Source organism: Nothoprocta perdicaria, unplaced genomic scaffold (genome assembly GCF_003342845.1).
Source record: "Nothoprocta perdicaria isolate Ctin4 unplaced genomic scaffold, notPer1 scaffold_145, whole genome shotgun sequence".
In the NCBI taxonomy this organism is placed as follows: domain Eukaryota; kingdom Metazoa; phylum Chordata; class Aves; order Tinamiformes; family Tinamidae; genus Nothoprocta; species Nothoprocta perdicaria.
In genome coordinates, this window is record NW_020454594.1 from 288558 (window position 1) to 316468 (window position 27911).

The 27911-nt window shown below is 40.3% G+C and overlaps 1 protein-coding gene across 1 annotated transcript; it reads right to left on the reverse strand.

Moving 5' to 3' along the window:
• Nucleotides 1-5837: 5837 nt before the first annotated feature.
• TNFSF11 (TNF superfamily member 11) lies at nucleotides 5838-27864 on the reverse strand. Its single transcript, XM_026034503.1, has 5 exons — nucleotides 27798-27864; nucleotides 21792-21953; nucleotides 15757-15802; nucleotides 15568-15666; nucleotides 5838-7604 (listed from the first exon to the last, which is right to left on the reverse strand). Exons 2-5 carry the CDS (start codon nucleotides 21951-21953, stop codon nucleotides 7183-7185), a joined length of 729 nt encoding a protein of 242 aa, XP_025890288.1. The 5' UTR covers nucleotides 27798-27864; the 3' UTR covers nucleotides 5838-7182.
• Between the last annotated feature and the right edge of the window lie 47 nt (nucleotides 27865-27911).

The window sequence follows — 27911 nt, forward strand, 5'->3', positions numbered from 1 at the left end:
GTCTGTTATTTTTTCCTCCCTCTAATGGCCAAGAGGGAGAGGAGATCCTGCCCTGGCAGCAGGAACTTGCTCCAGCAGACTCTTTGGTAACTGGCCCATTCCCATTGTTGATTCAGACTGTCTCATGTTGGGAGCAAACCCACATTCATATACTTTTTTTTCTGTAAGAACTTAAATTACTTTTCATTAAATGTGTCTCCAGCCCATACTGGTCATAAAGGCCATCTGTGCTCTCAGGCATTTGGCTGACGAGCGCAGGACAACGGATACTGACTGGAGCCCCTCTCCACTTTGAGTCTTTCAGTTTTACAAGTGTCATCAATATCTCAACAAAACCAACAGAACTAAAACCAAAAAACCCTCTTACCACTCAGGCGAATTTTCTGCCTGGGTCTTATGTTGTACATGCAGCACAAATACAGTTGATGAGACGATGTGAAAGCCACTGAAAGACCAGATGTCTCACATCTCTGCTCCTTCACTGGACTGTGGCCTCAAAGCTAGGATGAAGCAACTACATACCCTCCCCGTGAACTGCTCCTTGCTACCAGCCAGGAATGCTGACAAGAGATGAGTCATTTTGCACACATGCCCATTTTATGAGCAAATACAGCATTTCCACTGTGATTACCTATTTATCATTTTCACTGTGATTACCTATTTATTTGTTGTTGATGCGACAAGATTGTTTGGTGTTAGCCCTTCAGAACAGGCCCAGAAGTCCCAGAAAACAGTCATGACAGATCTCACAGGAGATATATAGATTAAATATGTCAAAAACTAATAAATGTTATAGGGAATGACCAGCATTACTCCCAATTACCTCTGGATTGTATGTACTGCATTGGAAACTGTCATAACTAATGTCTCTTCTGTAGAAGAATCATTCCTTGGATTGTCCCTGTGTTTTATTTTAGTCAGTTTAAAAGTTTAAAATGACATGGAGTGACAAATACTAGTACTAACTAAAATAGCCACCTTCCCACAAAAAGCTTAAAAACGGTCATATATAAAAGAAGCTGTAGCAGTGATCTTAATGTCAGCAGGAAAATTCCCACTGATTTCAAAGGGAGAGGCTGGTCCCTTTCTTACCAGCACAATTATTAACACGGATTAATAAAAATGAATGAATTTTAACAACTAATTTATGTAATTTAGAGAAAATTTTCACATTCAGCAAGTCTCACAGCACAGCTGGGCTGATAGAATACTACATTATCCTCTTTATGTGAACTGTTTTGTTTCACGATCTAACACATCAGCAAAATTTTGCAAATGTACAGATGGCATATACCAAAGAACAAGAGCAAATTTGAGGAAATTTGTCTGAATTTTTTCAAATAAACCATAGGAGCATTTCTACTTGCCTTGTGTTTTTGTAAAGATTTTGGTTTTAAATGTAATTTTCAACAATAACAAAAAAAAAAATCCAGGTAACTGCAGATAATAGTAAAAACAGAATATAGTGATTCTAATAATACAGAGGCAGCCAAACACTGGACTGCAATCCCAGACCCTTGGTACTAATTTATTAGTTTTTATTTTTATAAAAAGGCTAATTAAGTGGAAATAAAAATACTTCTTTGTATTCATAGTAATGAAGCAGTACTATTACCTTTGAGAGAAAACAAGAATTCACATAAATAGCAATTCAGCTCTACATGTACAAGTAACAATAAATGGTAAAATGGAAAAGTGTTTCCAGCAACTGGCAAGAAAATTAACAACTTTTCCCACAGCAGATTATTCTCAGTTTATCATTCTCTTTACCCTGCGCGAGCAGGGGGGGTTGGACTAGATGATCTCTGAGGTCCCTTCCAACCTTAAGCATTCGATGATTCTATGATTCTATTGATGGAGATAAATCAAAGGATTAAAAGGCAAAGCTCAGAGGCCTGCATGGGTTCTTTTCTGTCTCTTGCTGTGTCTATTTTGACCCACTGCCAGGAGCTCTCTGCCATGCCCCAGGGTATATATACTGTCAGGCTAATAAATAGCATTTACATTTTGGGAGACCTATGGCCACCCTATTGGGCCTACAGAACACTTGGTAGTATCTTGGTGTATAAAATCATTATGTGTAAGAGGAATGCCAGTTTAAGTATCAAGACTAAGTTTTAAGTATCAGCTTCTTAATCCAAGCCCTCTTTCAGTTAGCAGGACAGAGATAATCCCACTTTACATTTTCATAAATATCACTCTTTTTCCAGGCAAAGGTTTGCAGCCATGATGAGGAAAAACTTCTTGACTGTGAGGGTGACAGAGCCCTGGAACTGGCTGCCCAGAGAGGCTGGAGGTGGAGCCTCCTCTGGAGATCTTCCAAACTCACCTGGATGCCACCCTGTGCCACATACTCTAGGTGTCCCTGCTAGAGCAAGGGGGTTGGATTAAATGATCTCTAGAGGTCCCTTCCAATTTAACCATTTTATGATTCTGTGTGATTCTGTGATGAAAAAAAAAAAAAAGCACTTAACCACAGGGACCTTGTTTTGTTCAAATTTTCTTCCTGCATGCAATATTTCGCATAAGAAAAGTCTTTTAGTGGTACTGGCACTGCAAAGCAGTACTTGTAATGGTGGAGCTGGTTAAACTTGTGGATAATGCAGAAAGCATGATACTTTGGAGATGGTTATGCAGAAAGAGGAGACATTTGGCAAATTATTTCTATCTAAACTAGTTTCATTAGCTACTAACTGTCCTCCCAGAGGGCAAAGTAAGTATGTAAGGGTTATGTGACGGTGTACATCCATTCCTCTGGACACCAGATTGATGAAGGAGAACATAGCACATGGTAAAGGACCTCAATCAACCGAACCAAGAACCTCTACCTTCTTTTCTGACTGCTCCAGCAAACACAGGTTGGAATAATCTGACCCAGGGTTGCTTCATTGCTCGCTATGTTGGGCAGTGTTTGATTTTTAAGTAACTAAGCATTTTATAGGTTGGTTATAAACCATGGCCCAGCAATGAGGACTTGCTCCAGTCTATGAAATAATAGCCTGCATTTGTGATGAAATAATGTGATGAAATAATTTGTGATGAAAGATGGTATTCTGGGATCTTTTTTGACACAGCAAGAAAAAAAATGGGATGACTCCATGCATTTCACATCATTTAGTCCAACTATCAGAAAGGTGAAAATCTTTGAAACTGATGGAACTTAATTTAAAAACATCATGTACAGAGAAATATCTGAACTTTGTAAACAACTTTGCCCACCAGGTACTCACTCACTAAAGCAGACCAAGGGCCCTAAGGCTGTGGGTACCTACAGGATGAGGCAGCAGCTACATCATGGTTGTAAAGACATAACAGCACCTAAAATATCAGTTTGCCTGCCCAAAAAGGATTCTGGCATCCTCTGATAAATGAACATAAGGAACTCACAGTGGGTGAATCGAGAACCAGAAAGTTAAAAAAAAAATAAAAAGGAACTATCATTCTGCAACTTGCAACTGGTAAAGGAGCTGAAGGCAATTGCAGTTACCGCTTATTTTATGCCATAGTTAAACATAAATTGATCTGTTTGGTGATGTGCAGCCTGGGGAATAGCACTGTGCTCATGCAAAGGGGACGGCAGAGGGGAGTACACAGCTCAAACGGTGAACAACAGTGTGCAAATATGCTTTAAATAAACCCCATAAAATGGATTTGACTCAAACTCCAGCTGATACAGGTTTCTCAGCTTTTCATGACCAAGCTGTGCTTGAGTAGGTAACAGCAGGCAAACATATGGGCTCTGCAGGATTAGATCCCAAGGAGTGGAAAAAAAAAACCAAAAAACAACAACAACAACAACAAAAACCAGAAATATTTGACAATAAACCAGAGAAAGGGGAAAGAATAAGAAAAAAAAAAATCTACCAGCACGAGCTTGTGGATACATATGAGAACAGATTTCTGGCTGGAATTTGATTGTTCTTGCAGCTAATGCTCCATAAGATCATGTTCATGTCTAAAGTTTGGCTGGAGACTGATTTTGTAATAGCAAAAGCATAGGCATAAATTGTTTGGAGTCCTCAGAAATTGATGCATCAAGCCAAAAGGCAGCATGGACAGATTTGTGCCTCTGATTCACTGGTTCCTTACTCCCCAGCTTCTTTTTCATTCCCACCCAGCTTAGTCTTTGTGTTAACACCAGAAAAATCTTTTTTGACAAGCGTTTTTAAAGCTTTCTACCCCAATAAACAGCAAAGCCACTGCAAGGGGACCAGATGTGGGGAAGTAAGGTTGTATCTCACCCAGTGCTGTCACTACCACGAGCGAAAGGAGCCTTATGTCAGTGAGTGGGGTGAGCAGGAGACACTGGCAGCTGGAAGGAGCTAGAGAAAAGGAAGTGGGATAGACAGAAAAAGAAACACGCACTGGCTTGAAAGAGCTTGGGAAGGCGGAGGGAAATTGTACCCAGGTGCCAAAATATGCAATTTAACCCCCTGCACAAAAATTTACTTTTTTTACAAGAACACAGTAAAAATATATGCATGTTTACATACACATAAATACATAGAATTCCAAATAAATTAGCTATTTCCAAACTTTTTCCTAACTTTAAATTTCAGTAAATTACCATGCTCTACCCACAGACCAAAATTATTTTTTGAAGATTATAAAGTGCCACACTTACCTTTCTTAGCTAAGAGGACATTACCTCCTTTGCAAGTTAATTGATTATTCTGCTCTTCACTGTGTCCAAACAAGGCCCCCTTTCATAGAGGCAGAGAGTAAAGAGCAGACACTTCTGGGAGAAGATTTATTTAGAAATGACAGTGCTAGAACAAGTGGTTTTACTTCATCATGTCCGCATGCATGCCAAGGCTGCCCTAAATGACACTAAAGCTTTTTTGAAAGTGGGACTGCTCAGAAATTAAGAGATAAATTATCTTCTTTTTTCCATAGTGCTTCCTGCTTCCTTTTAGATGCATGCAAAAAAAAAAAATACATGCAGAAAGACTGTACATTAGACAAGACAGGCAAAATAGGGCTGCCACTTGCTTTGTTTTGTGGATAGAGAGAGCATGGCTCCAAAATATAATCTTATAACACAAGCCTACAAGTAGCCTATAAATATAGATAGGCTTCCCAAAATAAGATTTGTGCCTCAATTTTCTAGAGCAAGTTATGGTAATACCACCTGCATGTTTCAAAATATGAATAAAAAAGTCAAAGGTACACAAGAAATAAGAGGACACAAAACCACAAAGTTTTTTTTTCTTAGAAATATATTTTGTAAGAAAACAATATTAACATTAAAAAGAAATGTTTATTATACAGTATAAAATAATTGCTTGAATTCAACTCTGGTTCTTATTTAAAAAAAAGCCTCTGAGGATTTCTAGGAAGCCTTATTTCTTACAGACTTGAGTCTTTTGCCTCCTGCAATTCCTACTGCATTAAATAGCTTTTCCCCACATCCTCTCAGCACCCAGACTGAAACACCTTTAAAAGCTCCCCCCTTAGCCCCTCTTCTCAAGAGCTGCTCTTCTCTGCCCAAATACACCCTAGACACCCATGGCAGCTCTTCCTATACCAACCCTCAGCTTCCTCCTAACTCTATTTTTTGGCCAAGCAACTATACAAGAAACACCCGTAGCAACTAACTAGGAATTTTCCCCCCACTAACTAGCTGGTTAATAATGAACAGTGGCCAGCCACTGACTAACAACGTATAATGGCTGAGTTATTCTCAGCTGTCAGTTCTCACAAAACCTATAAGAATTTCTTAACACTGCCATTCATCTGCCCCACCTGGCAGAAATGTGCAAAGAGTTGGAAGGGGAGACGGGGACAGGCACTGCAATGGCACAAAGCTTTCTTTTTCAGGAAACTAGGCTAAGAAAGTCATTACTCAGCTACGGAATTTACAACTTGGAGAACTCATAGGAAAATAAATGCCTGTTCAGTAACTAAAAATACCTTTAAGACATAATGTGGCCTATTACATACTTTAAGTAAGGCCAGCTTTGCAATGACAATTACCCTTTAGGTTTGAAAGGCACCCAGTGACCAGCAGTCTGGTGTAACTATTCATGACATTGGTGTGACTTTTTTTTTTCCCCCTTGATAATACTGACAAGTTTAACAGAAATCTATTAAGTTAAAAAGAACAAAGAAATATATTACATTTGCTAATTGCAAACAACCTCTTTTAGCTGCAATTTTTCCCATTGGGATTAAAAAGTGCACCAGTTTAACATGTCTGTACATTAAAAACAGTTTAAAACATTAAATATACAAACTGCAAGAGATTTTAAATATTTTTGTATCAAATACTATAGGACAATATAATTTACACTTTTTACACAAAACATTACACCCGAAATATAACTTTAGATATTACAGAATATAAAAATACATACTTTTGTCTAAAAAAAAATGCTTTTGCAGGTTCTGGCACAATGTAACACTTTAAAGGGACATGATACTTTGGCAATCTATATTTGCAATTAGCTGTGCAAGAATAAAAAAAAGACCTGTAAATAACCTTTTAGAACTGTGAGGTCAGATCTTTCCCCTCTCCCTGGAATAGCCCTTTTAATTGGGTAAAATAGAAATTTGCAGTGTTTTGGTGCTCTGTTTGTGCCAGGAACAGAATTTTTCAGCCTTGGTCCAGCAAAACAAGATCAACTTTAAGGATATTAAAAGCCACATCAAATCCAATGTAGTTAATGGACAATACCTTTAGCATCTCTGCTGTCTCAGGATCAGAGTGCTCAGGACTGAGCAAAACAAGCCTCAAATCAAAGCTGAGAGCCAAATTCTGCCCTGATCTATGTCTGCATTGGAGTCAGACGGTTGCAGACAATGTCATGACAGAATTTGGAAACATAAGTTCAATAGGATGAATAATTCTGATTTCAATTACACCAATGTAAAATTCATAACAACTCTACTGAAGCCCGCGGAGTCACATGAAGCAAAATTGGTATAAGACTGAATCCAGAAAACTGTAATTTTGTCCTTCTGTGCATTTGTGGGACTCCTGCTAGAGTTAACTGCAGGGCAAATATGTGTCTACATGGCTTACCCAAATGCAACTGGGATCCAAGAGATTTTCAGTCATGTCTTCAGGTTGATTCTGAGCAATTATTAACATTTCCCATCCCACTTCCCCCCTCTTTTTTTTTTTTTTTTTTTAGGGAGTTCCAGGGTAAAAATATCATCACACATTAAAGATTGAAGGATTCAGTCTAAATCTCTTACTTTAAATGCCCCAAAATAAGTTGCTTCCTGGGAAGAATCCAACAGCAATGGGTTTGATACCTGGATACTTATCATTTCACCAGATTTTAATTTAAAAAAGCCTCCTATGTTTACAGAGTAAAAGTGAAATTCTGAATTCCCCGACCAGTATTTGGTGCTTCCTCCCTTCATCAAGACATCAGAGCGTCTTATTTTAAGGTTTGTCTTCGTCATATACACCATGAGCTGAAGCCCTCTTTTAGTCAGGTTTCCTGACGTTTCATGATGTCTAAAACAAATGTTGGCATAAAGATAGTAAAATCCATCTTGATCAACAGTTAGCCTTCCGTCACGGAATGTCATATTTGATAAGTTTGCCTGGCCCTTGTTATGATGCCAAGATGTAAGGTTCACTTTGCGAGTTCCTGAGGGAGAAAAAATATATATATAAATTACTTCCTATTTACAAGCATTTTTAACAAAACTTAATGTTTTAAAAGCAGTTCCTTGGTTTTCAGCATTAGTAACAACTACAGCTACGTAAAGTTTGAAGCTTCAAATGTTGGACAGGTATGATAAAGATCGATAAGAAGCTTCTTTCTTCAATCATATACTATCCTATTCAGCTTGTTATCTGCAACTGCCTCCCCACCTACAAGGAGATCAGTTAGAACAGGGTACAAAACATTTGTTTGACCGATAACTTGATTATTTTAGGTGATCATATGACAAGGTACAGAAGAATTATTTGTCTATACAATACTAAATATTAGTAGTTTAAAAGCATAAACTCCTAAAAATCTAGCAAATTATGTTACAGAGAAGTAAAATGCAGACACTAAGGAAAACAGAACAAATTTCTATCTAGATTAATTATGTACACAGCAACATCAATGTCTGCTTAATTTACCTGACATACTGCAAATGGTATGAAACTGGTTGCTAATGAATATGAGGTAAACCTTGTTTTATTCTTAACCTTAACTTTGTTTTTACTAGGTTCTTTATCTGTGGTGCCGAAGTAGGCAGGAACACTTAATACCCAAAGGATCTTTGTCATGTAGAGTTGACTGCAATGTAATTCTCCGCATGCCATAAATGTTTGAAAGGAATAATCTGAAAGTTAAATTGTGGTATTTCCCCAAACAAAGTTTGGGCAACCTTCATGTAGTTTATGCAACTACATGCAATAAAAATGAAAATCAATAAAGCTACTGTTGTACTGTAATACAATATAACTTGCACTTTAAGTATTTAACACAATTCAAGTGTTCAACACAAGAAGTTTTTTCTAAGGAAACTAGTGCTTTGATCCAATGCTTTTGAATATTTTTGGAAGAGGCTGCCCAGGGAGGCTGTGGAGTCGCCTTCTCTGGAGATCTTCCAAACCCGCCTGGATGCCGCCCTGTGCCCCGTGCTCTGGGTGTCCCTGCTGGAGCAGGGGGTTGGACTGAATGAGATCTCCAGAGGGCCCTTCCGACGTTAATGATTCTGTGAATATACCCAAATAAGATCCCACAATCTGGTTTAGTTATATCCTACATAATTTTTCCCCTATGGCATAATCCTAGTTCTTTGATCACTACACAAATATTTATAGACAAGCAATGAACTTTTACAGCTATTTAGAAAGCAAACTTGGATTGCACATCCTCCAATATATGTAGGAGAAAGTCCTGGGAAAAGACTTCTATGAAAACAAATGTGATTTCATCTAATTTACTGTCTTTAACATATCCTGAACTTGGAACTAGAAAGAATGAGCTAGTAACCCACATTTGGAAAACAATCTCTTCCAGTGATCATAAGTGGGATACCCACAAATTAGGAAAGAAAATGACCATAATATTCTTTGTCTCTCTGAAGAATATCTTGTATGTGGGAATCAAGATACATGCAGAAGGGTTAACCAATGCTGACTACAATAAATAAATAAATAAATAAATAAATAAATAAATGACAGCAGATGTTAATATAACTGACATACAGACAAGAATAATAAAAAATGATTTTTAACTTGTAATGGGTACATATAAGCCTTTTTCATCTTTGTCCATTTGATGGTGGCCTTGTGTACAAGAAACTGTCCCTTACCTGTAAGGGACAGTGAAGGATGTTCAGCAAAGGGAATGCCTGAAAAACTGGAAATGTTCTTAGCAGCTTGCCAGGTCCACACTGTGACTAACCTGGGAATTAGGGGTACCTTAGGAACACCGGCCTGGAAGGCACTTGCCTGGGCACTATGCAGCCACACTATGACCTTGCTGGGTGTTTCAAGCTTTTCTGGTCAAGGCTCAATCAATACCCTGCTTATATGAGGGCACAGCAGAGGCACAGCAGATACGGGACAGGAATGCATACCTATGACTGAGCAGCAATGCACACCTGCATGTCAGATTGGTGCTAAGTTTGGTTGGTGTTTACTAAGCAAATTTTAATTGTCAGCCTCAAAAATCCAGTAGCAACTTTGAAGAAATCCTCAGTGGGAATACAAGTAAGTAAAGCATAAGGAAATGACCAAAGGTCTGTCTGCTCTGAAAAATAAAGGTGCTTCTGGAAGCAAAGGGTAGCTGAGCCAAACCTGTAACTGTAAATAGCTTACAGAACTCCACAGCATTTCCTTAGACAGCTAAAGATAACACACTCCAAATAACATATTTAACATCTGCATTCACTTATGTTTATGATTTTCTCCTCTAAACTAATTTCTGTAATCAAGTTGTAAACTGAAATTTGCTGTTCTCACTTTAAACCTAGGTAGCATTTAAAGCGAGCTCTGATAAAATGCAAGCAGCAATTAATTCAGCTTTTATCAAAGGCAGCAAACCTAAAAAGACACACAGCACAAACAAAATTGCTAGGGTTTCTACAGTAAGAGGTGAGAACATCAAGAGCTGGGAGGATCCATCCCCCTTCTACACCCTTAAGGCTTTTTGCAAAAGTTTATAGTCATGTTATTGTGAAATGGGCTAAAGTTACAGAAGCTGCTCCATCAGTGCCCTTTCCATGACTGGCAGTCAGTGAAAAAAAAAAAAAAAACAGAAAAATAAAATCCTGTTTGACAGTAATGACAAGACTGATTTTTTCCTGATATTGTTTATTTTGGGTCAGTGATGACAGCAGAGAACTTAAAATGCTAAGAATGTATTTGACCAGACTTACAGCTAGCACAAAGCAAGCTGAAGAATTTCAGACTGATAGGAACAGGGGGGAAAAAAAGAAAAAAAAAAGAAAAAAAAAAAGAGAGAAATTCCCATTTGAGATCAATAGGATGGGGCAGCAAAATGGTGCTGCTGAGGAACATATCTTTCAGGTACCTCAGAAGATTTTTTTCTGCTACCCAGCATTGCCTCATTCCATAAGATTCCACAAGATCTCATTCCATAAGATACTGAAACACATCACACCTGTAAGCTCAGGGTTTCGGTTACCCGTGAGGGTGCAGCCCTGCCTTGCTGTAGCATCTGCAAGGACTGCAGCAGCACCAGTGTCCTGGCGATCCTCTTGGAAATGAGCCACAAGCTTTACGTGCCAGCTCTGGAGGGAATAAGCCCAGCTCACCAGGTCAGAAAGAGGTTGAACTGCTCCAAGAAGAAACAAAGCTGCTTGTTGCTGTATGCACTGTATTTCTGAGCACCCCTGTAGCCTGTGCTGCTAAGTTAGAGGCAGAGAGAGACAGAGCAGGCACATGCACGCTCGAGCAGCTCCTTTCCTCCTCTTCCCCCTAGCTGTGCTAACAACAAGTCACACCCTAAAAAGTTAATGCACAGCAGTAAAAAAACATCAGCTGCTGTCCTTCATAAAAATAAGGTTTCCAGACCAGTGTCTAGGGTCTGGGCAAATAAGTTTTCCACAGGAAGAGATGTATTTCACCATGTGGGACACACATACCAGGGCTGTAGATGTTAAGGGGCCCATTGCTATAATTAGCAAATTAATCCAGTCCTTTCACAGACAAAATGCTAAGACAGGTTTACAGACGCTGGGACCCCTGCTGCAAAGAGAAATCTGTCAAGAGGTATCTGAGTAAGGAACCCTGTAAAAGTTCATGCTGCCATTTGCAAGCTGCTTAAACTCTCTGCTTAAATTGTGAAGTTGGACAATGTCAACATATATGGAAGGAGACACAGACAGGAAAAAAGCTTAACCCTTGTGTGCAAGAGTGTTTTATCTTTAAACAGAGCAAGGTAATATTGAATATGCAGAGGAATTAGTTGAGGTTTCAAGGTCTAAGGCAGCATTCCCCTTCGGTTTTGTTGCAGAAAACAGAAAAGCAATGCATGCAGGTTCATTAAAACAGAGGCAATGCAGAACATGTGTGTCTGCAGAGCATGGGGACAACAGCGACGAGTGCTCCCTCCTAGCTCCCTCCTAGTCAACAACACAGAGAGAAAAATCCTACCTGACATAGGCCTGAGGCAAAGAGAAAACAGCACTGAGGTACCTCAAAATTGTAAGAATTAATTGTTTGACACAGGCCCTCTCGAGTGTGTTCAAGGGCAGATTCATGATTTGTCTCTTCATATTATACTAGCAAGGGTGTTCCCAAAGCCATCCCAAGACACTCCTGTGAGCAGAGACAGAGTTGTAACAAGATAGGATGATGCCACCCCCTTTGTAGTGTCCAATAGTGCCTACTCCGTAGCCCAGAATCATACTGCATCCAAGTCAATGCACTGGTGACAAACTCCAGTGCACAGAGTACAGTGCAGCAACTGCTGCCTTCACTTATTACAAGACTAGATGTAGACACACGCTCATGAAGCTCTGATGTGTCTCAAAGGCCCTGGTAAGCTTCATATGGAAGAGGCATGGCCTATAGCCACACCACAACAAAACCCTTTCTACATCTAAGACAATGGAAAAAAATGCTATGAATTCATCCCTATCAGAGTGCAGTGAGCCTACAGAGGATAGGGAACCAGCAGACAAGTTGTGCCTTTGGGACTGGAGTTATACATCTTCAACACCTCAAAATGACTGATGAGGTTCCTTTATGGGCAAGCTTTTCACTGACACATGCCTGACATCCAGGTGCCCTGTATATTCGTACAAGACATTTTTGGCTTCCAGATTCACACTGATGACAAATTGGGTCAAAGAGCTGACTCAATGACACTTCAGCACACAAAAGGAGAGTTATTGTGAAGGGTTTGCCGAGTGAATGTAATAGGCTGTTCTTGAATTTCACTTGAGAAACAAGCATATTTGTTCAATAGGAGTAAGACACCTTAAAAGACTCAGGGAAAGCTTCCAGTCTGCAGAACTGGAATTTTGGCCAAGGATTCTTTTGGTATATTCTCATATATACATGTCTGATACCATTGTGGGTGGAAAAACTCCAGACAGACCCTGCTGGCCAAAGGAAACAAGAAAAATCAGAGAAGAACACTTAATGCATATTTTTACCTGAAGACAGCAGGAAAACAGGCAGACCAAGCCCTCAGAGAATAAGTCTTATGATCACCAATCATCTAACACAGGCCATTTAGTAGCATAAGATTCCCATGCAAGATAGATGGCACAAAGGGGAGCTATCCTTCATTAACTGTATCATTACTGTTGCCTTTTAAACCCTTTTGTGCATCCATGTGCATTATGAGGGTCCCCTACCCTCTTGCCATAGTCTGTACTATACATATATACATATACATACATATACATATACATACATATACATACATATACATATACATACATATACATAGTCTGTACTAGGAGGTGGAATTAAGGAAAAAGGAAGAAAGGAAACAGGTCCCTGCCCAGCCTGGCAGGAGAGCTCCCTCCTGGCCCACCTTCCCTCCCCAGGTGTCCATACACAACAGGAATGAGGCCCTGGAACTTGAGGGAGAGACAGACCAAGGTCCATCTAGAGAGTTGTCTAGGGCAATGCAGTCAAGCCCACACCTCAAGACTGCCTCCCCTACAAAGAAAAGGGTGGTTGTAGTGGGTGAATCCCTCCTGAGAGGAACAGAGGGCCCAATTTGCTGACCAGACCCTTCCCCACAGGGAGCTCTGTTGTCTCCCTGTAAGAGACAACCTGTACCTGATTCAGGTAAGGGACATTACAAAAAGGCTCTCAACTCTTGTATGGCCCTCTGACTACTATGGAACTGCTTTTCCAAGTTGTTGGCGATGAGTTTGCCAGGAGAGGCCCAAAGTCCATCAAAAGTGAGCTTAGGGCATTGGAGACATCAGTTGAGTGATCAAGTAGTCTTTTCCTCTATCCCCTCAGTGTCAAGGAAGGACACTGAGAGGAACAGGAAATGCCACCTGCTCAACAGGCAGCTAAGAGGCTACTATCAGAAACCAAAACAGAAGTTTTTCAACCACGGGCTAGTCCTTACTGCATCAGACCTCCTGGCAACAGACAGGGTTCACCTGTCTTTTAGGAAGTTGGTGGTGCTCACTGAGAGGGCTTTAAACTAGGTGTGATGGGAGAGGACGATAAAACTGGAATCGCTAGGGATGAGTCTAGGGGCATCATGCCAGGGTTGGGAGAGAGCTCTGCAGCCCAGCTGAAATGCGTCTACACCAATGCACACACCATGGGCAACAGGAGCAGCTAGAGGCCACGGTACATCAGAAAAACTAGGACATGGTCACCATGACTGAAATGTGGTGGGACCACAGTCATGACCGGAATGCTGCAATAGATGGCTACAGGCTCTTCAGAAGGCATAGGCAAGAAGAAAAGGAGGTGGGGTACAAATACGCTAACAAGGAGAGGAGAGCCAAGGAGAATCTTATCCTTTATTGGATGCAGCAGGGAACATTGTCACCAAGAATGAGGATAAGGCTGAGATACTTGATGCCTTATTTGCCTCTGTCTTTAATGTCCAGATCAGTTATCCTCAAAGTACTTGCTCCCCTGAACTGACATGAAAAAGACACTTATGGAGAGCAGAAGAAACCCCCCATAATTCAGGAGGAAACAGTGAGTGACCTGTTAGTTACTCCACTTGGATGTGGAGAATAGAATCCCATAAGTCTATAGGGCCAGATGGGATCCACCAGAGAGTTCTGAGGGAGCTGGTAGAAGTGCTTGCCAAGATGCTCTCCATCATCTATCAGCAGTCCTGGTCGACAGGGACAGTCCCGGATGACCTGAGAATGGCCAATGTGACACCCATCTACAAGAACGGTCAAGATGGAGGATCCAAGGAACCACAGGCCTGTCAGCCTAACCTCGGTACGAGGGAAAGATACGGAACAGATCATCTTGAGAGTCATCACACAGCACATGTGCAGCAACCAGGGGATCAGATTCAGCCAGATTTAGGGGGTTCAGGAAAGGCAGGTCCTGCTTCACTAACCTGATTTCTTTCTATGGCCAGGTGACCCGCCTAGTAGATGACAGGAAGGATATGGACATGGTCCACTTAGACTTCAGTAAGGCCTTTGACAGAGCCTCCCAGTGCATTCTCTGGAGAAGCTCGCAGCTCAAGGTTTAGGCAGATGTACTCTTCCTTGGGTGAAGGACTGCCTGGTCCAGAGAATGATTATGTATGGAGTTAAATCCAGCTGGTGACCGTTCAAGAGCAGTGTTCCCCAGGACTGAGTGTCTGGGCCAGATCTAGGGGTGCTTGTCCACAGATAGCAGAACATGAGCAGCAGCATGCCCAGGTGGCCAAGGCCAATGGCATCGTGGCTTGTATCAGGAGCAGTATAGCCAGCAGGGCCAGGGAAGTGATCATCCCCCTTCTACTCTGTGCTGGCAAGGCTGCACCTCAAACACTGTGTTCACTTTTGGGCCCCTCACTGTAAGGAAGATGTTGAGGTGCTGGAATGTGACCAAAGGACAACAGAGCTGGTGAAACAGCAGCAGCACAGACCTTATGAGGAGCAGCTGAGGGAGCTGGAGCTATTTAGTCTGTAGAAGAAGAGGCTCAGGAGAGACCTTTCTGAGGTGGGAGTCCTTTTTTGAGGTGGGGGTGAAATTGACCTTTTTTGGGGTGGGGGCCAATCTTCTCCAAAATAAGTAACTACCAACAGCACAAGAGGAAATGGCATCAAGTGGTGCCAGGGAAGGTTCAGGTTAAATATTAGGAAGAATTTCTACACAGAAAGAGTAGTCAAGCATTGGAACAGGCTTTCCTGGGAAGTGGAATCACCATCTCTGGCAGTGTTGAAGAAATGTGTAGATGAGGCACTTACGGACATGGTTTAACAGGCATGGTGTTGAAGTGCTTACATTTGGACTTAATCTCAAAAGTCTTTTCTATGGTTGCATAATGATCAAAAGTAATTTCTGAAATCCCAATCTGTTCCTGGCATTGCTTAACTATTTTAATATACTCCACTATAACTGATGAACTATTCTCACACACTCCACTATTAAATATGTTTATAGGAGCATTAGAACTGTTTGCTTAAAACTGAACTTACCAGATGGAATATTCTTATCATCAATAATAAGATGAGCAAAAGGTTGCTTCTCAGGTTTACTTCTTTGGTATAGATCCATTCCTAAGCCTTGCATTGTAGCTAGAGATAAAAGAAATACATTAACTCAGGAAAAAAAAAACATGCTGGGAAAAAAAATGAAATATTTGTTATGTATAAAGCAGTGCCTACCTTTTTCTGGTCTTGGTGGTTCTCTTTTCATGACACTCTGTACTTCCTAAAATGAAAAAGAGAGCAATTACTTTGTTGTTGTCTTTTTTTTTTTTTCAATATTGCATATTGCAAATACGTTGCAAAAACTCTTTATAGTTACTGTATTTGGAATAATTTTGTGAGCATAGTGAAACAATGGCTTCTAAGACACAATTAAACAATAAGGCCCCAATTACTTGCATTGAAAAAGTAGAGAGAGGCAATTCTACACAGTTCTATATTAACATGTAGTCACACTAGTGACTGAGAAGATCCAAGGTCTGCATTTCACTAGCCGTGAGGAAAATGAAACCTCCTCTGCCCCTCACATCCAACCAGTTACAGGACAGGTAGCAAGAGAACTGCAAAGCTTTGTGCAATCTGCCCCAAACTGCAAGGCCTGTACACATCTCACTTCCAGGAATGCACATAAGAACAAATGGATTAAGGCATTTTCTCCATCTGGAATGGGTCAGGCAGATCAGCTGCAGGATTTGGATGTAGGTATTTTGAACAGTAAATGAGTTTTTATACAAGTGAAGACCATGTTACCCCAAACCAAGATCAGTCCTAACAGCTTACACAGGCTGCGAGCTAACAGCAGGCACTGCAAAAATACTAGCTTTCAATAATCCTCCTGTTCCCATCTTGGGGAGGAAAAATAAAACAAACAGAGCAATTTTCAAAAGTCTAAGTAGCCCATACTCATTACAAGTTTGGTCATGGTAATATTAGGTTCAACCTTCAGTTCTTCTTCAGCTTCCCCCTTAATTTTCCCCAATTTAAGTTTCCAATCTGAGAAACAGGGATAATACTCTCCTCCTAGCTATTCAGATTACCTTGTACAATAAAGCTATCAAACATAAGCAGGAAGGAAACATTTTGCTGCAGATACGAAGTCATTTTCTTTTTTGAAGCCTAAGCACTGTCCTGTGTTTTATGTCTTTATGCTGTAAGCATTGTTTATTCTCTTGCTAATTGAACAACACGCATCCTCACTATGCCTCAGACACTTGGCCAGACTAGCAATGCTCCCACATTCCCAATCACTGAACTGCTTTAGAATTTGAAATCCTGCTTTGAAAACATCTCAAGTCCTGCCTTTATTGAATTTTGCAGCTACAGTGAAATCTGCAACACTTTAGCTGGTGCATTTATGCCTTCTCACTTTCTCCTTTCAGTAGATGTCTGAATGTTAAATCAAAATGAAAAACCACAGCAAAATCCAAGTTGTAGTATGACTATCAAAGCATAACACTTTAGCAAAGATAGGCTGATTTTAGAAATAAGAATCATTAAGACACTTTCTGCTGCAGAGTTTAGGAGGAAAAGAAAAAGCAGAATTGCAACTTGAAAAGCAGCAAAGCCCGTGTCCACCGCCCTCCAGTTACATTCATTTCCCCTCTCTGATCTCACTACTTCACTGTCTGTTCTAGGAGCGTGAACACAAAGCTCTGTTCTAAGAGCTGCAAATCTGCATCGGGCCCTAGCCACATTAGGGCACTTTCAGCTTCATCAGAAGCAGGAGGAAGCATAACAGAGTACTGAGTACTGCCAGAAGTGGCAAAAGTAATTGAAGAGATATAATAATGCAGAGAAGACTGAAAGACATGCTGTATTCTGAGGCTCCTGCACCCTACTTATTCCCAATCCTTCCACTAAAAAGAGGAGACTCCTGAGTTCTCTTGCTTTCTCAACAGAAGTCTTTTGGGGAATAGAGTTTGCTTTTGTATCCTCTCATCCTAGTGGATTTGTCAATGCACTTGCAATTCTAAAAAGATCCGTGTACATGTTAATCTTCTATTATCTAAAGGCAGCTTGAGCAGCTAGAGTGGAAAGAAAAGGCAGTGCTCCCTATGAAATCCACGCTGAGCTTCTTCTCAGCTTCTGGTGGTGATGCTGTTCATTTACACCACCACCCTGCAGGCAGAACAGCTGACCAGCAAGACAACCTCAACCCTCTTTGTTCCGAGGCAATTGCACCCAATCCTTCCTCTTCCTAGGAGTATCTCTGTCCCACCAAACTGGAGACCATGTTTGACAAGAACTCTCCCCTCTCCTTCTCTAAAAGCTAGACTACAAGGCAATAAAAAAATGCAGGTGCCATTACAGCAAAAGGAGAGTAAAAGAGTAAGTCCAAAACACTGAGAAGAGTTGGAGTGTGGCTCATGCTCAGAGGATCTTCTGTGCCAACGAGTGAGACATGGCTAACCTGAGGCTTCACAGCAGAACCCTCTAACAAGCCAAGTTCCCCAAGAAGAACCCCAAGTTCTCCAAGACTAGAGTCATGTTCTTCACTTGATTCTCTCCAGCTCAGTTATTTTTGTCATTCCTCTCTGTTCAGTGGCCCAAACTTCAAACAGGAAATTGAAAGAAATACATGAACTAGTCCCTAGAGAATAGAGATGGAGCTGTGGGTTTGCTCATAAAGAATGATAACTGTATTTCAATGTGTCTCTTCATTTTTACTTCATCTGTTTCTGCAGTTCCAACACACCAGTACACAGCCCATTCCAGAGGAGCACCTAAGTATATACTCTGAAAGCCTAAGGAAGCCCTTTTTTAGTGCTATCTGGATGTCTAACGATGGCCTCTTAAGGGGATTATAAAAATCCCCTTGTATCCTCACAGCAAGAAAATCAGACATTGGATTTTTCAAGCCTTCAAGATATCAACTGTCTTTTTAGATACCTGGGTGCTGAAGCATCCCATCACAATGTGCAGTACCATTACAAAAGCAGGAACAGCTCAACAGAACCTGACATGAAGATATTGCATGAGAACTGCTGACAAATTATCAGGGACATCTCTTAAGACTTCCTTCCACAGAAGCATGCGCACTTTTAAGCTGTTATTTTTAGAGGAACTGTTACACATACACACAAAATCACAATTGTTAGCCTTAGTCAGGTGCACTTGTTCACCTATAGCTGCGTCATTTGCTTGCTGCCACCAAGGCACCTTGCTGGCTTGCTTCCCACATTCCAACCTCTCTCATACAGCAACTTGTTTGAACTGCAAACAAGCAACCACCAAAAAAACAAAAAGTATGTTTTCCTTCTTCAGAAATATCAAAGGGCCTAGGGAAGCTGCTAATCTTCCCATTTTTTAAAACTGAAAAGATGCTTCAACGCTTGGAAAAATGAGGAATTGCTCTTTCTCCTGCCACAGAGTCTCAGATCCAATTAATACCAAGAAGAGAAGTATATTATCTTGCCGGAAATTCACCAACCCGAAGAATGACAATCAGGAAATGAAAGTACATGAACCAATATTCTGAAGAAAGCTGAGATCAGTACTACCACCTCTATTCAAATGAATCGTTCATTACCCACAAAAAAAGGCATATAAGGCTATATGATCAAAGACATGAAATTTTAAAACCTTTAAAAACACCAGTGACTTGTTGACTTTATTCATACCCATGTGCACTTAGAAAATCTGCTAAATACATAGCTCTCTTTACAAAGCTGTCCTGGAGGTCTAGCAAAAAGCACTTGGTTGACATGTGGGAGAGCAGCTTAAGCCTGAACTCACCAGGCTGCCAGAGGCTGGGACTACTGCCAGAAGTTACTTCATGAATCGATTCTGGGTATGTTTGTCGTTCTTTCTACTTCAGACTCATAATTGACTTCATAAGAAGTGTGGTTAGTGCATCTGGGCTGCCAAAGGGTTTTTAAGGATATGTGCAAAAAAAATTTTAGTTTTTTAGACTAGCAAAGTATATAATTTGTCTGCTTAAAAACTTTTAGGCAATGAAGTGTTTTCTACTAAGCAAGGTGCTGCCCAGCAGTATTTTTATCTGGGAATGTGTTGAGAAATTCAGCCCTTTCTTCATAACAAAATTTTCAGTTGGTACATTTATAAGATACAATGTTCTGAGACCTCACCTTGCAACCCTGCTTCACTGGTTTCCATAAAGGGTAGCCTTTGAAAGTGCTCTTAACTTGGGCACAAATCTACAGGTGTGCCAGGAAAACAGACGAGAATCAGCAGAGTAAGCTAAAATCCGCAACCAGACCATAAGCTAAAGCAAAAGAAAGTTGTCTATTTTCATTTCCTGAGCAGCTTGAATTGCAAAAGCCAAACGATTGAAAAAAAATTACAAAACCCAAACCGTATTTTAAAGTGTTCCATTTCAGTCACCTCATGTTCTGCCAACCCAAATAAGGACACCTGATTTTAACACACACACACAGGTTAGATTCTCCTACAGGAACAAAACAAGGAGAGGAAACCTCTCTCCACTCCCATCAATTGCATGTCCTCACATAAAAGCCGAGCACAACTGCACACAAGATTCAGCTGTCCCTCTCCCCTTAGGTATAGCACAGCCAATGCAAGGCACAGATGACAAAACATGACAGAGCCCAGTTTTGCCTCAACACCAGCACTTTCACTTCTGTGATAAACTTCTGGTACACTTGCATCTGAAACGATGCAAATAATACATTCTCAGGCATGTATCCTTCTACTGTTCTTCAAATCTGGCTCATCAATATATGAGGCCAAAGCAACAAGGACACAGCCCTGGCTGCTTAATACACTTTGTTGTATTCAGAGGGAATTTGGGGCCTGATTACTTTGGCAAGAGAAATTTTATTCTTCTCAGACTAATGGCCATCAACCAAAAACATCATCCCTACTCACTACTTATCTTAGCCACGGACATTGCAGCGCTCAATCTCTGTCCAGAATGGCAGGATACGCAGCCTTCACTAAAGCCAAGGCTTTTGTTGAGTAACCAGAAGTGAATAACGGGAATATAGGGCTTCCCATCCCCTTACTGTAACAAGCTCCTCACACTGTCAAGGGAGTTGCATGTCTAGGACATGCACACAGAATAGAGAAATAGATGCAGTGAGAGAGTCTAGAAAATGCAGGAATAAAAACCCCCACAGAACTAAATTATTTTCCTGAATTTTTAAAGGAAGTGAAAAGTGAAGAGGGCAAGACAAACTCTCAGGTTTCTTTACATTTTGTTCACAGAAATATCCATCCCTGAGGATTTTGCATTAAAAGCAAATGATAACACAATCAAAGCACCATATAATTAAAGTACAATTCACTCTGTGCAAAGTGAACATGAGTTCAACTTGATAATAACACAGTTTCTTTTACAAAAAGATATGATAGTTTTACACAGGTACAAAGTATTACAGTAGTGGACCTGGCAGATCAGGAAAAACAAGTACTACAGCACATATTCAGCATTTAAATAGCCTTGACTTCATAATTAGCATTAAGCATTATTATGAATGTCCAAATAGATCAAAAATAATAAGTGCAATCAGTGGTATTGTGAGAAGTGTATGCAACTTGTCCAGGTTTCTTCACTAGGGCTGCTCTCTAGTTACTTTATTTGTGTTTTGGGAACAAGCAGTAATCCTCAACTCCTGGAAAAAGACTGGTGCAGAATGTTATCATGTTATGGTAAAGCAGTTCTGTCCATGTGGAAATTGTCTGCAAGGAATAGAATTGGCAAAGTATTCCAAAAAGAAAAAACTATCCTATAGCATTCTGATCTGTCATCATATAGCATAAAAAGAGTGAGAAGCAAGAGCTTTCAAGCAAGAAGCAAGAGCAAGCTATTCATTCTGTTTTTCAGGCAACATTTTACATGCTAATGATCCTGACTAAGAAAAGAGCTGTCAGAAAATGGTCAGGAGACCAGTCTGAAAAGTGTGTGGAACTGTCCTTTGCAAATATCCAAACTGCTGGAAAACTTATATATAGGTGCTAGCACAAAAGACCAACATGGGAATATCACTCCAGTGTTAGAATGGATAATTGTTAAAATGAATAATTTTGTTAAAAAATAATAAAAATAGTTTGAATTGGTTAAGCACTATCACATGAGCAAGCACAGTATGATCTCGGACGCAACTCCAGGTATTATTCAGACTGTGGAAAACACTTTCTAGAACTTACCTTTAAATACAAGTGTTGGAAAATTTTAAAAAGTTTGACAGGTGCATGAAATAAAGGAAAAACAGTGTCTATCTAGCACTTACATTCCGTACAGCATTTTGGAGAGCCTGTTTCATACTTCCACAAGAGTCAGGCATTAACTTTGCTTCTTGATTTTCAAATGGTGACTCTTGCATACCTCCTTGGGCTCTTAGAAAAGTTCTGACACAGTGTGCATCTTCTTTTGAAATTCTATTAGGGTCCATCTGAAAAAAAAATATAAATATCATAGTTTTAAGTGATTTCTCAACAGATATAAAAGAGCATTTAAGTCAGGGAGAATTAAACCATCTACAAGAACTTAACATCTCCTTAAGCTCATTATCTAGATTTTCACTGTTAAAAAAAAATGAACTTCTATACAGGGAAGTTTATTTCAAGAATGAATTATCTGCTGGAGCTCTCTACTTCACTAACCTAGACTGGACACCTGACTTTTAAGTTATAGAAGATAAACTCCACCTTTAGAGCAAAATTGGTAAAGTTGAGTTTCATTTTTAACCAATTGTGTGCAGTCTCATGAATATTTTAGCAAGCAGCACACACAGCCATAAGAACTTCAGGTTGCAAGTTAACACACAAATGCAAGTGGGGCAAGTTGAGAGATACATCTAGCACATCCATTTTAAATAGGGAAAAACAGAAAAACACAGGTCAGTTAACACCAAAAATATTCAATGGGCAAAACATACTTCTGAGTGAAATAGTCATCACGATAGCACAAATTCAGAAAGCCCAAATTATGATAGAGGTGTAACTACAAGATACTTCTAGTGATCAACCTTTGAATTAATCAAATACTCTGCTTCTAAAAGACATGCTTGTCCTATCAGCTGGATGAATTAGAATGCTGGATATTCTAAACGCTTCTGAATTTCTTCCCCTACTCCAGATCCTCACACTCAACAATTACTGACCATTTTTCCTTTCATAAACAGCTTCTTAGCAATTGTTTAACCTGATTTGATTCTGCTTTTACTTCAGGTATTAAGGGTTGTGTTCTCAAAACGCTACGTTTGCCAACAATACCAGCTGCTCTAATGAGACACTTGTTTCTATCTCTCTGCACAATGCAAGGCTGAAGAGCCACCTTACATTCAAGAGTTACAGAAGGCAGTAGATCACTCACAGTCAAAGAGGAAGTATCAAGCCATTACAGAAACGGCTTGACCACTATTTGCTTACCTTTAACATACGACTAAGCAAAACAGAGTATCAAAAGAAAGTTTTGCAGGATCCTAAACACCTAGAGCATATCACATATTGTATCATTGACCCTACGTGTACATAAATGCTATTCCCTAATCCCAAAAGAAAACCAAGTTAAAAGCAAGCAGTTAGGATTACAGAAGGGATCAGAATTTAAATCCATATCATGCAGGCAGCCATCCAACAGACACCACAGATATCTGATACACAGATAGCCACAGCAACAGCAAATGTTGCCTCCTCCAGCACCATCCTTCTGCTGAAGGGTGTCCATCTGATCCATGCAAACCAATGTCAACCCACATCAGCTGGTTTAGTTGGTCTCAGTTATCCCTGCAGATTTGGAAGGAAGCAGGTTGGAAAACGTTCATCTGGAGCTGAAGGGGAGACAGAGCTTTAAGCAGAGGACTAGCAATGACTAAGAGGACAGTCTAGAAGCAATAACAGCTTCCTGGAGTGACCAGACACAGCTGGATCCAAAGGAAAATCTCTGTGCAGCTCTCTCAATTAAGCACTAAAAACTACACAAATAACCTCTAAAAACCTATTCTAGTGAGCTAGTGCAGCTTTGTAGCAGCTTAAGCTGATCTAAAACTGCATCTCTAGGCTCCCACTCTTTCCACCATGAAAACTCATTTGTCCTTTAAGAAGAGAAGGCTTTTTGTTTGGTTGGTTTCTTGAAGGATTAGCAACCTCAAGAAAATCCTTGCAGAAATCAAAAGCACTAGAGATATTACAGGGATAAGCATGGGAATGAAGGAGCAGAAAGGGAGCATTAGTTTTAACTAATGTAGAACTACAATCTAATACAGTGTCCATCAGGAGGTTCTGTTGGTGTCTAGAAATCCCCCAAAATCAGCAGTTAGCAGAAGGGGAAAGAAAAACAATCAAGCACAATATGGTTACCAATAGCTGTTAAGATGCAGAAAAAGAAAATACTGAGTAACCTGGGTTGGAAGTTACCTCTGAAGGTCATGAACCCTTGCATGAAGTACAGCCAACTTTAAGTTGTCAGCTTGCACAGGACCTTTCCCAATCAAGTTTTGTGGTATTTCCACTGACAGTGACTTTCAGCCTCTCTGGCCAAGCTGTTCCAGCATTTAGCCATTTTCATGGTAAAAAGCATTCAAGGCAATGGAATTTGTAAAAGTCAGGTTGGACATCCAAAATCATGTAGTGCAGACTTCAGGTGTCACCCACCAGCAACCAAACGGGTCAAACACTGTGCCAGAACAGCAGCAGCAGCTTGTACAGGAGCACTTACTTGGATGACAGCTTGTCTACTGGAGGTTCAAGTCAGAAACCCTCTCAATATCCCTGTACCTACAGGTAAAACATTGAAGGTTTTAATGGAAACACCAACTGATGGCTTCAGCGGCTTACTCCGATACTGTGCAACCCGTTCTGATACAGTTGCAAGTCTCCAGCAACTTAACATGTTTGACAAAATGATTCTCCAGTCCTGAGACTAGCTAACCTACCTGGCCACCTGTATTTTTTTTGAAGAATATCTGTCATCACTATATTTCAGCCATGAAAATTAGCTCACCTGTCCAAACGGGCATTTTCAGGAAACTCATATCTTGTCTTTTATAAAAGACGCTCACTAAATTGCCATGTCTGTGAAGAGATATTACCAAGCACTGAAACAAAAACCATGGGCTAAAAGGAACAGCAGAAATGCTTGCACAGATACTTTTTGAAAAGAACTACTGAAGACCGAAGGTAAAATACTGGAATGGTCTACCAAGAACAGCTTGCAAGGCACCAAAGGTGAGTCTTTGGGTGAAAAAAAAAAAAAAAAAAAGACACTTTTTTTTTTTCAGTGTCTCTGATCATTTTAGTTGTTTCTGGACTCCTTTTATCTAACTCAAGACAAGCAAAATGACCCCAGCATTGCAAGTAAGAGTGAACAAGCTTGCACAATTCAAATCCCCATCCATCTACTACATTCGTCACTAGTTTACAGCTTCCACTACTGCACACAATTATGACTGAGCCTTCTGTTGTCACCTGGACTGTTTTACATTACTATCAGGTAAAACTCAGACAGTTTCTCTCAAATACACATTGCTGCATTTTAGACAAAACTACATTGCGCCTGTCATCACGTTCTCCTACTTGGATWAGCAAAGTCATTTGTCACCAGCTGCCAAGCTTGTCACCTCGCCACTTACTTCCTTCTCAAATCAATTGACTTGCACTTAGGGGCAGTCAAAAAGTTAAGTGTGCCATTACCAATCTCACAGGTTTCTAACCAAATGAATGCAAATTATCTCAGAGGCAAAGAAATACACAGGGGAAAGCAAACAAAAGAAAAAAAAAGAAAAGAGAAAATAAAACTCTGAATATTCTCTCTGAAAATTTGAGGTTTTCAGTGGGAATTTCAATAATCTTAATTGGCAATTTTAATGGTAAAAACATTAACTTCAGTTTTAAAACACGTAAGTTTTCAACGAACTTTATATTGTCTGAATTATGCAGTGCTAGAATATCATCATTTCCTCATTTTTCCCCACAATAAATACTGGCCCTATATCCCTACTTATTTTTGAACTTCAAACTACATTCAATTTAACTTATAATACCACTTTTGGGCTCCATGATCTATCTTAAGCACCAAGGATGGGCTCTACCAAGGTTCCAAAAAGTGCGAGTGAGCATTAGGAAGCTGTTTTCTTTTAGCCACTATTTTGCTATCAGGGTCCCCACATTTTTGTGGAAGTCTGAAAGAAGACTGTCCAAAACCATACTGTAATGAGAGTCAGGTTCCCATAGACATATGAAATAATAATAAATATTTGCCTTTAGGTCACCATTTAGCAAAGTATATACTCTTCAGGAAGGTAGAATGTTGAGTACAACCTTTCTACAGACTTTTTAATGGGTAAAATGAGTAAAACATGGAGTTCCAGATCAAAATACAGGAATTTAGATCTCACATTTGGACTTTCAGCTTGTTCCACTGACTTCCAGTTCAGTCAGCATTAGATTAAATTCATATTCTCATGGTCTAAGTCAGGAAAGTCAACCAGAAAAAAAAAATCTTAAAAGTCAGATTTTGGAAGACTACTTCAGCATTTACAAATGGAAGTTAAATAAGTATTAGCTCTGTCATCTCTTCCTATGAGTCTGTATTACCTGATGCTCTCCAGCTGCTCCATTACAAGTGTCTAACTACAAAAACTGAAGTTTCCACTACTTGTTCATTGACTATGATCAAATTTTCTCATGAAGAATGAAAAATAAGTATTTAAGATGTATACATTTTGATGGTGCTTAATGTTCTTGGATATAGCACATTGCACAAGGTGGTCCAGAAAGAAAAAAAAAAAAAAGAATATCCTACCCTAAAATTCAAGATATTACCACCGAAGCATTGGTAAAATTCAGACAATATATATATTTTTTTCTTCTTGAATATACCAGCTCCTTGTCTCATTTGACTTGTGCTGCATTATTTCTTGGCCACAAACATGTGTTTACCCATGAAACTATGGTGTCAGTCTTAGTTATAAGTCTTGTGAAATTCCAAATGCTCAGGCCACAAAATAAACAAAACTAAGGAAAAACCAAAACCTCAATTATTGTCTCCGTTTATGTTTTGTCATGATCTAGCCCAAATGATTTTATGCAAATGAAAATAAAAAATATGGTAAAATTGAGTCAGAGCTTACCCAGCCTCTTAGCAAGAATTTTAAAGAGTTTGTAAAACAGTTATCTTCTTAAATTTCTTAATATTAGTCCATGTTATCGTGACAATTTACAGTGGGTCAATCCGACAACCAAACAGCTCCCATCTTTCGGATGCATAACTCAGCACATTCCAAAGAAAGATCAGATATCATGTGTATAAAAAAAATAAATAAAACCTATTTGCAAGGCAATTTTATAATATTTTTGCAGGACCTACTGTGATTTTTTTTCCAGTCTGCTTTATGCCCAAATAAACTGTATAACAGGTATGGGTCACCACTTATTACTTACTTTCAGAGTACACATATCATCCTAGTTTTCAGTGGCAAGAAAGCCATATTCTCCGCTATATTCACACACCTATTCTGCACCTACCTACATCTTCTCTTTTAGATATTTTGGAAGTTCAAGTTTACAGAAGACTCGGTGCAACATCATTACTCCAGATCTATAGGATACAAATTGAATCTGCCAAGTCTGCCAATTACACTCCAGTTATGTCATTTTTTTAAGCAAGGAAACAAAAGTAAAGCAGTAGTTCTGGTAAGAAACCTCCTCTTGCCCTTTTATTTCTGTGAAGCAGTGGCAGGAAGCTATCAAAGAGAATCCTTAGCAAGGCGGAGGGGGGAGATAGAGGTTTTTCAAGAAGCCAAGACATATTCGGCTAAGTTTTCAGCACGATGGCTCTTCATCATGGTACGCTGCACCTTTCTAAGGACTATATTCCGACAAGGACATCCTTTAAGGTTCGTGGAGTGGAGGTGCCCATCTCCACAGAACAGTTTACAGAAACAAAACGCTGTCTTTTCCAAAACGTACAGGGTGGCATTAACTAAGGGCTCCGTTACTTTTCCCAGGAAACGCTTCCCGCCTGGGCCACGCGCGATTCCCAGCAAGGCGGGCGGCCGGGGCAGAGCAGCGCGGCGCTCCCGGCGCCTCCTCCGCCACGATTCCAAGAAGCGAGATCCTCCCCTCTCGGAAAGCGCAACCACCGCCGGCCTAGCGCTAGCTTGCAAACCCGCACCTCCGTGCTATTATTATTATTATTATTATTATGAGTTTTTCCTCTCCTCCGTGAGGACCCGCGCCCCGCCGCAGCCCCAGCCAAGGGGCACGGCGGCAAGGGGGAGCCGCGCGGAGCTCACCTGCGCTCGGAAGTAGAGGAAGAGCGCCACGCTGCAGACCACCTGCCCGAGCCCCAGCAGGACGAGGGCGGCCAGGAGCGAGCGGGAGGCGGCGGGCGGGTGGCCCGCGGGCGG